The following is a 13,040-nucleotide window of genomic DNA, read 5'->3' as shown; positions in this document are numbered from 1 at the left end:
ATAATTCAGTCAGCTATGTGTATACGTATGAACATCGAGAAAACACAAAGTAGACAGAAAAATATTATGAGTATAGAAATTTATGTTGAACTTTAGACCTAGAAAACAAAATTTATTTACAAAATACTTGTACAAGATACAAAGAAAATTGATTTTATGCTAAGAATTTTCTTTATTCGTTTTTTTTTAAATTATTTTATTTTATAAATTAAGTATCATAGTGAAAATATATTTAACTCCTAGAAAGCTTGACTTAAAGTGAAGTTTACGGTTCCCCTAAGGAGTGGTGAGATAATTCCTCCCTTCGAAAATTCAGCCTCGAATGTAGAAAACAACTGGTAGGAGTAGTTTGTCATTTGGTAGTGGTGTTCCTCAGGGTTCGGTTTTAGGTCTATCAATTCCTTTTTGGTATTCATTAATGATGTCACAGACTTACGAATGAATGGTAAATTCACTTTATTTGCGGGTCTGCGTTTTACAACCTCTAAAGCTCAACAATGACTTAATACGAATGACACATTCTATGTTCAAGCAGCTCGATTCTTGTACTGCTTTAACAATTTGAATCGGATCTTCGATATGGTTTGCTTTAACATTGAATATGTATCTGTAACTATATTGTTCGGGAGACAAATGACCTTGTCGTTGGTGAGGAATAGTGCCGAGGGACAAATATTACCTGAGCCTTAATCAGATGTAGTGAACGATGATTGCAGGAAACCGGGTGAAATTTCGCAGTATATTACTGTGGCAGGCGGGGCTCTGTTGTAGTTACCCCTCCCCACTCCGTCTAGGTCGAGCGATCCATGATAGAATATACCAGTCCAATTGGGACACACTCAAGGTCCCAGAAAAACATCCTGACCTCCCGTTTTCAATAGGAAGTTTGGGAGCGCAAAAAAGAAGTTAAAAGTCTCAGACTAGTGGTACTCTACAGAAGAGGATTTATTACAGCATCACTGAGGCCTCCCTATCTCTGATTATAAAAAGAAACGGGTGCAGCTCCAAGGTGATCCCCACCAAGTAAAGCTTTAGAGGTCGCTACTACTAGTAAGTTTTTGTTTCTATTACTATCAGGCCAGTGAACATTTTACAGATAAATTTACAGCATGGGAAGGCTCAGTTGTGTACAATAGGCTCAGTTCCTATTCAGGAACCGTGCATAAGATCCATGCTATCAAAGGACTGAGTCTAGTTGGGGGTATGCTACATACCTGTGTACACTGTGATAATCCGTGCGCCTGTATTTCAACTACTAACACTTCCAGGTGTCTATACCAAGGACTTAGTACCCTCTATTATCAAACAGCTGTTCTACTTGAACAGGTGTGAAATTTACTGGCGACTGACCTTTTCATCGGTCACAGTAATATAAGATGTCATTTCTACGCTATGATCATCATGGCGGAGTGCCGCTGATGCATGAAGGAGAAAGAAAATTCTCGATTAAATAAAAGTATGAATAATTATACCCTACGTCCAATTCGCACCATGTTGGAATATTTTTTATTGTTGATATTATGAGAAAAAGTTTTCTATGGAGAGTTCCGCACAGTCTAGAGTCTAAACTACAAACATCAGATATTAAAATTTCTCAGTCCTATATAAGGTTTGACAAAAAAATTAATTTTAATCAAACGCAAAGTACATATATATTCAATATTATCTAAAATTGTTATCAAGAACATTTATTTAGAATTGTAAAGTAGTGTCTGATAAATATTTGTTATCAAAAATTTGATAACCTTTTAGTTTCCCGACTTCTCATTTGCAGAATATTTTCAAATGATTGCTACACATAATAAAATTATTCCTTATAACGGGTAATCAAACTATGGTATTTTACGACATCCAAAAAAGATTCCACCGGAGAGGCATTGGAAAGGAGAGCCCGTGCCGAAGTGCCAAAAAGTGATGGCTACAATATTTTGAAATACTTCAAGGAATAAAATACAACCGTGACACGTCACGGTTGCGTCAAAAAATTATCGAAAAATAGCGCCGCAAAATCTGCTGTGGTGTGTCCTTCCTGCATGATAACACTCATGCCCACACTGGTTTACTTTACACGAATGTGGCTTCACAGAGATTGAATATCCACAATATAGACCTGATCTGGCTGCCTCTATCCGAGTTAAGGAGTGAAATATTTAACAGGTGGTGTACAAACATTTTGAATATGAAGATGCATAATAGTTTTATAGTGGCATAGAATCTTCGATCAGACATTCTGAAAAGTGTAAATGTGGCGAGAAAATATTGAGGAATATATTCCATACTATGTATATAGTCATAACTAAACAACTAAATGTACCAAAAAGAGAAATCACGATTAAAAACGTATAAACAGTCAAGTAGAAAAATTAACGTACTTACAAAAATTAACAATTAATGTGATTATATCGCGGAGAATCGAGCGAAGAAAAATTTCATAAAACTCAAAATATCCCAGAGCCATGGACACACACAGAAAATCATCTTTAGTGTTTAGAAGCTTTTGAAACTTGAGTTTATAGTCTTATTTTAAAGTTTAGTTGGGCAGCAGAATATATTTTCGAAATATTAAATTTCGGAATTATTTCAGAGCTGAAGAGTGGGAATCGTTTATTTTGATATATTTCACACACCTCATTTACTATCATATTTCTATCAAACGTCATTTTGATTATTGAATTTCAAATCCCACGAATTTCAAGTTTTTACAAGAATTAATACAATTTGAAGCCACCGCAAATCTCAATTGATTATTTCCCTGACGATGAATACATAAGTATTCGAAAGCTCGGAATATATATTAAAGTTAGTCCACTTTGGTGTTTCACTGGCACGTTCCCAATAAAGAAATTCTTATATATACGAGGGCTGATTTTTTTCGACCTCCGATAGGCTATAAATAAAAGACAAGTTCATGTAAAATAATAATTTTATTACCAAAAGATTGGTACACTTACGGCTACTTTTCGACATAATCACCGAAGAGATTGAGATATTTGTCATAACTGTGGACAAGCTTTTCAATACTCTCTTCAAAAAAGTTGCCGCCAAAGTAGTCTAGCCGTTCAGTAATAATAGAGTACAAAACAGACCTTGAAACTTCTGGAAATTCCGTGAACAAAGCAGTAATGGTGAATCTTAGGTTTTCTTTAACCATTCTGTCAACTCCTTGAGCCAAATCACCTAAAATGACAGATTTGCGTCCTCGGTCCCCTTCATCATGCACATCATTACGGCCATCTTTAGACTCTCGACACCATTCACGCACAACACCATGACTTAAGAAGTTTTCCCCATACACATGAATCATTCTCCGATGGATTTCTGCAACAGTATGGCCTTCAGCCTATAGAACACGAATCACACATCGTAATTCACTCTTGGCGGGAACATAAATAATGGCGGACATGCTTACGTGGCTGTAGCACAACGCCAACTGACGCCTGATTGTCAAGAAACACCAAAAATAACTTTAATATATTTTCCGAGCTTTCGAATACTTATGTATTCATCGTTTGGGACTGAAATTATAGCCATATACAGTATAAGAAATATGTATAAATGTATAACAATAATAAAATTTCACTAACAATGATTAATTGAGATTTGTGGTGGCTTTAAGTTGTATAAATTCTTGTAAAAATTTTAAAATCAACTGAGCAGATAACATCTTCAATCAACTCTTTCTATAGCCTCAATACACATATTAACACTGAAACATTTTTAGGTAGAAAATTTAACATTAATTCTTTTTTAACAACATGTGATCCGTACGAACACTTGAAATTGAATTAATTTTGAGAAAATCACAGAAAATTGGAAAAAAATTGATGAAATCTTTATTGCAATCGATAGAACGATCAGTATAATTTAATGTTTGAAGATGATTTCATGCAAATGTTGACCGCGGCTCCGCTTTAGATATCCCATGCGCAAGGTCCAATTTTGGCACACTCTTTTCAACATATAGACCGATATATCACGAATAAATGCTTCAATATTGGCTTCCAGTTCAATCGTTGCTGGTTTATCCCTGTAAACATTAGCCTTAACATGGCCCCACAAGAAATAGTCCAAAGGCGTTATATCACACGATCTAGACGACCAATTGACGGGCCCCAAAAACGTGAAATGAAGTGTTCACCGAAGGTAGCTCTCAATTGGGCCATTGTTTCGCGTGTCGTGTGGCATGCGGCACCATCTTGTTGAAACCACATGTCAGGCATGTCCAATCCTTCCATTTTGGACAAAAGAAATCGTTAATCATCACACGGTAGCGCTAGCCATTCACAGTAACGTTCTAGCCATTGTCGCTTTAAAAAATACGGCCCGATGATGCCACCGGCTCATTATCAACACCAAACAGTGACTTTTTCGGGATGCATTGGTAGCTGTTGCAATGCTTCTGGCTGGTCTTTATTCCAGATCCGGCAATTTTACTTGTTGCCGCATCCATTTAACCAGAAACGACATTTGTCGCTGAACACAATTTTTCGATAAGAAAATGGATTTCCCTCCAACTTTGCCAGCGCCCATTCACCAAATGTTAGACGTTGTGGGAGATCGTGTGGCTTCAATTCTTGCACAAGCCGTATCTTATAAGGTTTTACACCCAAATTTTTTCGCAAAATTTTCCACGTGGAGTAACAGACGTCCAGCCAGTAACACTGGCGGATACAGCCTCACTGTACGTTTGCGTGTTAGTGGTTTAATGTCCAATAGTGTAAACTGGGTTCGAAATTTAGTTATAAGCTTCCGAATAGTTCCCTGAGTAGGCCGACCAAGCTGCCCATAAATTGGAAGAAGTGCGCGATGCACTCTGTTACCGAGAATGAATTCTGATAGTATAATTCAATAGTTTGCCAGCGTTGTTCGTTCGTAAGTCGACTCATGCTTAAATTATAGATCAAACTGAATGAATTTCACAAGGACACAAGACACGATTCACGCGTGATCTGTTAAAAACAGTGCCAAAAAGATACCAGCAAAATAAATTAATTAAATTTTTTTTGTAAAATTACTTTTGATTTTTATTTTATAATTAAAAAAAAATATGATGGAAACATATAATAGATGGCGTTTGCATTTATGCTTGAGTCAAAAACACTTATTTTCAAATAAATTTAGTGAGTTTCTGATTTAGAAGATTTTATGTGAAAATAAAAACTGGAATTAATCACAATTATATCATAATAGCTTGTCAAAAACAGATAGTTTATTGTATAGTGATTAGAAAAACATAATTTGTTTTTCAAAGTGAGCTCAACTTAATTAATTGATAAAGTTACAAAACTGCATAGTAAATTTACTGAGTATTCTTATGATAAATCTTTAATTAAAATTACAAAAACTTTTTGGAAAAATTACCAAAGAACTTTATAAACTTTATAACAGTGCACCAAAGACTTCTCTGCAGGGTTTGGACTGTTTCGGTCGAATTAATTCAACCCTACAAGTTTAAGGAATGAAAAAAGTATACTATAATAAACCTAGATTCAATTATGTGATTATTGAAAAATAATTTAGAATATATTTATATATCTTTATTACATATTTCTAAACTCAGTTGATTTATATAATTGAAAACATTGTCGACAATTTTTTGGCAGTCTTCTTGAGAAGAAATCATATTATCTTGAGCTTTAAATGCAAGATGTAATTTATCAGCGTAAGTTATTATACTGAATCCTATGCCTGAAAATTAGAAAAAATTAATTATATTCTATAGATAATGTCACTCAAATTTATGATGTCAATGTTTCACTTTTTGTATAGTAAATAATAAACTAGTGGATGTTTGGTTTTCTTTACCATCTCACATATAACAAGTTGCTCTAATCTTGGAAGATATATTAAGAAATGGTGAATACAGTGAACATAGATCTTAACTAAGTTGGGTTTTTTGGGACCATTGGTAATATTCATACTAAACATACTGTATCATGAATGTATACAAAAACGGTTATTAGACCAATATGGATATGAAACGTGCATAAAGTGTTACCGTGTGATCAAATTTGATCCGGACTGATAAAAAAACATTTTCACATATTTAAGCACAAATTGTTATTAATACCTTCAATATGAGCTCATTTCGAACTAAAACCAGCATACCATACACTTATTGTAAGTCTTCAATACCTTAAACGAATTACCTTTTATAGCTTCGATGGCGCGATTCCCAAAGCGGGTTTTTCAGGAAATAATCACAGGGAGCCGCGTCTGGAGAATATCATAGCCAAGTGATAATTGAGGCGTTTTTCAATTACCAGAACGTGACAGCGCATTATCGTAGTAAAAAATCCATGAATTGTCTGATCACATATTATACATTTCTTCATACAGACATCTCAAAACGGACATTTGAACAAATTTATAGTGAACTACACTACGATAATCAGTAAAACGATGAGCACTTCGATTTTGCACCGACTACCACTTGGGTTTTTCGGTTTTTTTTAGAAGACATGTTAATAAACTCACGTCTCGTTACAAGCAATCATGCATTTGATGGATGTGGCGTCCTCAGCGACGTTAAACATCTCTTTTGCGACCTCTACTCGAAGTTGTGTGTGCACAAGATTCAGGTTTATATATGAGTTTAATATTTTGTTACGCTTCATACCAAAAAATCAACCGAAATATATAGATTCTTAATGGATATTGAGAACCTCTGCTCACTCTCGGATACAAATGCAAATTCGAGCACCAAGTCCTTAGATGTTTTGATGTTTTCGTTCACAGACGTGGATTGCCGATCAACGATCCTGTAGCCGCAATTCTATTGTAAACACAAAATTTATTCATTAAACATGGGTGAATGATGTTTCCTAATTGAAAATCCGACTATAAATGATATATATGTTCATTTGAATGCGGTACGAGCAAACGAGGCATGCAACAGGCGTAGAGCTTACGGATCCATAACTCTTCAGTCAGTATAAGGCAAATGCTGTCTTTTCATATATGGATAGTCTCTTCTATCACCAGTTAGCCAGTTTTTGGCCCTCCCAATTATTCTTCGCTTATATGGTGACGTTTTAAATCAGCTGCCCAGAGTTTTGACGGTCGTAAATGATAATGCAGAAGAACTTAGACGTATTATCTTTCAAAAACAAATATTTTCAGAAAAATCTTCACAACGACTCACTTTTGCAATTTTCAAACAAAAAACTGATCGTTTGAGAAGCCTCACAATTCAACAATTCTGTTTATTTTGTTACAAATATAACGAAAATGATTTTTTTTCTTACCACCAAGTTCTTTCCTATTAATTATAAAGAAATGAACTTCATCTAATTCTACTCCATTTAAGAAAGTTATTCTGTGTATCCCCGGTATATTACTCAGTGACAGACTCGTGTAGTTTGCTCTATAAAATATTTTCTTAATGGGTCTGGGGAACAGTCCGAATATGTGGTTGATAAATAAACGTTGCATCTGAAAATTAAAAACACATTTACCTCGTATTGCGGCCTATTTCCGTTTACTTATCATCGACTATAGAAAAAGCTATTACTTTAAGTACTCGCGCAAAACTGATCACAATAAAAGAATTATTAAATAATAGTTAAATATGTTAGCACGAAAGAGAAATATTTAATATGAAAATGGAAAGATTTGCAAAAAGAAATGAAGAATGCGTTGGAATAGAGAACTAATGAATCTATATAATAAGTCAAACAGTAGTTTAAAGGATAACCAGAGATAGAAAAAATTGGAAAAATAGAGGCCAATGGAATGTTGGACTTTATAATATCTGCTACTAAAAAATAAGAAGCCTTTAAGATTTAACAAGAAGTGAGAATATAGTCTCAACTTCATCCCTTCGCAGGCATAGAATTATGATTCCATCCTCCATTTTTGATCACTCCTGTATATTAAAAAAAATCACAGACAAACCTGACATGATCAATTTTAACAATAACTACAAAATATTGTATTGGAAAACTATTAAAACTATTACAACTGCGTTCTCTAGAGCTAAAAATTCCTCGAAAGGAACTTGGTGTGTTATCAATGATATAAATTCATAAGTAAGTGTTAGTCAATAGTTAGTTTATAAATAAAAAACTCACAAAACTATGATATACCGCGTGTAAAATTTTATCCCACCCGTTTTGCATTTAATACTGTTTATATTAGAGAAAAAAAAAACTACAATTTTATACTCACCATACACATAACAGGTAAATCGGGAGATCTTGTATATTTTTTAGTATCGTTTAATCTCTTTAACATCGAGTCACTTCCGATCTCGATAGGAATTTCAACCGGTAGAAGCTTGAATTGATTTGTCAGATTCGGCACGCCGTTTTTAATTAAGCTCTGCATTTCTAGGACTACGATTATGAATGCTGCTACTGTTTTGGGGATTTCAACACCTTTCTGTATTTATAAGTATGGAAAAAATAACGATATTAATAGAAATCTGTATAATCTGTATTCTCGTACCTGCCCGGTTTAGGATTATATTAGAAAAAACGTTAGTTTAGCATTTTCAAGGTCATAGAATCCATTTATCTTGGTCTCAGATGTGAGAAATTAGTATTTCCGCTTTACCAATAATTGGTATTTGGTTGTTATTCTATTAAGTTATTCTCCTTCAAGATCTAGTAAATATACTGTTCTATTGTTATCCATGAGTTAACAAAATCAATATAAATAGTTTAATAAGCGAGAACAATTATTTTCGAATTCTTCTTCCTGTATGGCAGTACATCATTCGTAAAACCGAAAATACGAATTTCCGACATTTGGAACCTAGATAAATAAGTCGAAAAAGCTAAGCTAACGTCATTTTATTATGATCCTAAGCTAGTCAGATTTATAGTAAATTTTATTCTTACATTTACTTGGATTTCAGTATTTAGTTCTCTAATAAAATTTTTCAGGTGTGTGGTACAGTCAACGCATGCAGTCAACATAATGTTTCGAACAAGTTCGTGAAATTTTAAAATTTGGTAAAGGCGCATATGCAGGGATTTGTTAATGATTGAGTGTAAACAATTTTTTTATGGCAAGCGGCTTATTTACATTGTTTCTTTTGAATAATTTCCAGGAAGATCTATTCATTTATTGTTCTAAATCTAGAGAATTCTTTTGGGATAAGTATATATGTATATAATGTAGCGCAGTTAGTCTTAGTCTTAGTGAAAAGAAAAGAACGAATTAGTAAAAGTAATCGCTGAAATTATTCAAGTAAATTATTATAAGTTAAGTGTATTGTATAGTGAGTAAATAAATTAAGAATGTAAGAGACAGTGGTTATAAATTCACCCCACGAACAGTAAGAGTGTAAATAAATATGAAAAACGTAACAATATAGAATCAATATTCTTTGACGAAACTGAATTGGGATTTCTAGAACCGTTGATAATATTCATACTAACATCCTGTTCACACCTTTGGTTCAGACTACCATTATACCAGCACTCACAATTACACTGCCTGACGCGATTTTGATAATACATAAATTGAAATAAAATAATCTACTTTTAAAACTCAATTCAAAATATCTATAAATAAAGAACATGAAATGTAAAATAACGGACAGTTACCATTTTTATACACTTTTAAGAATAGTAATAAGCTAGAATTTGACACCTCTACTTGCAGTTACTTCTCGTCTGATTCTTTCTGTGGCATCCTACATAAAGGACTTCTATTGAAAATGCTGCTGTATTTAACGGTTATAATAAGAGAAAAAAGGATTGAAAATAATTTTTTAACTAAGTGGGGTTAAATTTTGTTTATAAATCAAAACATGCATTGAAATAATTGTTGGGTAGATGACCAGATTTGGAGAGGAGTGATATTTAAGAAGTCGACTGTAATTTTTGTAACAGAAGATATGTTGGGCAGACTAAGAGTTCCGTTAATATTAGGTTTAAAGAGCACATAACTCATTTAAAAAATAGATGGACCGACCCATAATGAATTTGAAAGCCTTGAGATTGGTAGATGTTATAAAAGTTCAAATAAAGATAAAGAGTCTAGTTTTTCAGTTAAGGAATGAACGTGAAATTTCTCGCCGAATATGTTTTCCCGCTGGAAATGGAAGGGGCTTTATTGATGTAAAAATTTAGTATAAATAGGTAGGCCAAGTTAATACATTTTAGTTAACCTTCAGTGTCTGAAAATAACTTAGTTATCGAAACGTGCGCCACGTGTGAACGTGAATATATTCCAAATTACATAATCCCTCATTATACTCGATTACTGCTATGCTGTATTATGTTTTAATCTAAAAATAGGGGAACGGGGGTATAATGGAAACACGAGACACATTGGAGCCACCTACACATACTTAAAACTATAAAAATTAGCCGTGTTTTGTTTACTATATTAGGCAGTCATTCCTAATCGATCTTTATTCTGACAGCAGTCAGCGACTAGACAGTCTGCGTTTGTTTTTAGTGACAATGGAGAATGACGGGGACTAGGCAGCGGGCCATAGTAGTATACCCCATTATGCCCCATAATTTCTGCCCCTTTGGTGCTCTTGTTATATAAGTTGTCTAAAAGAATGAATGAGCGTCCATTTGATGAAATAACTCCAGGTACCCTCAAACTTATTTTTCAATGAAAAAGAAGAAGAGCTCGTGAATTATATTATAGAAATGGAGAAACGTTTGTTTGGATTAACCACTGTTATCCTACGCAAGCTAGTGCATCAGCTATCTGAAAAAAATGGCTGGTCTAGATTGGTTGAAAGGATTTTTGCTGCTCTGAATATATTCTATTCTTTGCTCGGAGAAGCATATGACAAATATAATCTGACACCAGATAGAATATATAATTGTGATGAGACTGGCATATCATGTATGTCGAAAACACAGATCATAATTATTGCAGAAAGAGTAAGGGTCACTTTCTTCAGAATATTCAGATTTTGTAACAACAACAATAGATATATCGCTAACAAATCATGAGGCTGAAACTCAGCCGCTTTTTCCCGAAGAGCAGCCATTCACATCATTTTTGATATAGATAGTCTAATTCGATCTTCAATTCGAAAAGTATGTCGTGATCTAATAATTTCTTCCCCAAATTTTTTCCCGTGGGATATTCTCGCAATACCGAAATCAAACGAAACCAAATGAGAAAGAACTGTTGTTAACTTCAGCCCCTTATAAAAATAAGTTATAGAAACGAGAGCTTGTGAAGTGAACGGAGAATTGTTCTAATCCAAGAATCCAAGAATCCCAAGAATCTCTGGTGTACACACTTGTTTGGAATCATCGGTTGGTTATGTGACCTCCCAGCGGACGTTGGGCTCATTCGCTTGTGCTGCGATTGACGACGTCAAAAGTGAGGAAATTCGCATTTACTCGTATTGTGAAGCAAATCAAATATATACCACGCACCGCCTCTCCCCAGGAACACGATGTATTTGTTTGAGGGTTTCGTAAAATTAAAATAAAAACGTTTTTTTTAAACATCACCAAACTATATGCTAAATGCAGATTTAATGTGTTACCAAGAGTTATGATTAACGTTGATAAATGAATATAAAATTTTAATTCCTATATTGATTAATTTCCTTAAAGTCCCCGTTATATCCCCTTCTTCCCTGTCCCATCTTTAAATCATAGTAAAAGTTAATGTGATATTTTCGGAAGTATGAAAAAATATGAACTTACTTTTCTAAAATAATCACATAAACTAGCTGAAATCGCTGTAATTAAAATTTCTGTAAATCTGCAGTCTCCAATTTTATTTTTCAAACCTTTAATTTTCTGTACCGACATGTTATCATCCCCAACTGTCTTAGCGAAATATTGTTCACCAGAACCCACACCACCAATGAAAACCTTACTGTTCAAACTCCTTTTAATTATTTCACAAACCATGAAGCCCGGTAGAAGGAAAAATGACACAATATCTTCTAATAATCTTTTCCAGGCATTTGCTGGCTTTTGCCTATTATTAAATTCTTCAATGATCTTATCTATAACGAATTTATCATCTCCGAATGATTGGACTATTAAATTCATTATTGATAAACCATCTCCCACAACGTGATGAACTTTAAATAGCAAAGGTATTTGATCTATTTTAAAGTTATTTTTAATTTTCCATTCATTACTACATTTCAGAATGGTTGAATCAATGAGTAATTTCTTATTTGTATGTAGTGAACTCGTGCAATATTCATGTATTAAATGGTTCAAAGATTCATAACCATCTCTATCTACATCTATAAGAGTCACAAAATCAGCGGCTTCCAATTTTTTTTTCAACAAAAATGGAAAACCCATAAAGTTTTTTAATGAACCATGAAGTTTTTTGAGTTGATCAGCATTTTTTATAAATGTTCCATCCAAAGCTTCAATTAATTTTTCCATCAAATTTTCTTCCTTCACATCAGTTCTCATGGTAGTTAAAATATAAGAGAAATTATCTTGAAACATGCCCAGTGTAAAGAAAGAGTCGATGCTGTCAACAGTAATTAGGTTTGTACCATACCTCATTTTCAATATTGCAATTATTATACTTTTGTAAATCACCAAACATATCAGAAACATTAAATAAATTAGTAGTAGAGGTAATGATATCAGAAAATACCAAAAAAACATTTTCTGATTCAAATGTCTGCACCTGAAACAAATTAGAGAATAATCAATGTCCGGCATATGTGAAAATCTCTTCAAACTTGGAAAACAATAACTGCAATGTTCAAAGATACGATTAATGAACTAGAAAAATCTATTAATACAAAAAGGCGGAGCATGACCAGAAAACCTCGAACAGAGAAGTCTACCAAATGGTTAAAAGAAAGTGGTGAACGAAATACGAACACAATAATTTATTTAGACAACCAGACAAATTTTAAAACAATAGCAAACAAAAAGATAAAATCCCAAGTGATAATGAGATGTCTCGAGACACTCTTCTGGATTCGTAACACTTAAGTAACCCTCTGCTGGGTATCTAGACACTATGAAGTGGAAGGCAGATAAGCTTGATAGAAATTGGACAAGGAAAGAGGATGCCAAAGAGACAGTTACAGTGCTAGTATTATTGAGATTTTAAATTGTTAT

At 33.6% G+C, this 13,040-nt stretch overlaps 1 protein-coding gene across 1 annotated transcript in view; it reads right to left on the bottom strand.

The window, feature by feature from the left end:
• Positions 1–5,515: 5,515 nt before the first annotated feature.
• Positions 5,516–13,040, bottom strand: part of LOC130902225 (uncharacterized) — a 9,865-nt gene continuing 2,340 nt past the window's right edge. The window contains exons 2-5 of the mRNA XM_057814175.1: positions 11,640–12,597; positions 8,170–8,382; positions 7,248–7,434; positions 5,516–5,688 (exon numbers count right to left, since the gene is read on the bottom strand). Coding sequence (XP_057670158.1) covers positions 5,528–5,688; positions 7,248–7,434; positions 8,170–8,382; positions 11,640–12,575 — 1,497 coding nt within the window. The 5' untranslated portion in view covers positions 12,576–12,597 and the 3' untranslated portion in view covers positions 5,516–5,527. The remainder of the gene's footprint in view (positions 5,689–7,247; positions 7,435–8,169; positions 8,383–11,639; positions 12,598–13,040) is intronic.

Source organism: Diorhabda carinulata, chromosome X (genome assembly GCF_026250575.1).
Source record: "Diorhabda carinulata isolate Delta chromosome X, icDioCari1.1, whole genome shotgun sequence".
Taxonomy (NCBI): domain Eukaryota; kingdom Metazoa; phylum Arthropoda; class Insecta; order Coleoptera; family Chrysomelidae; genus Diorhabda; species Diorhabda carinulata.
The sequence above is the reverse complement of the archived record's forward strand: the minus strand, read 5'-3'. Positions and strand labels throughout refer to the sequence as shown.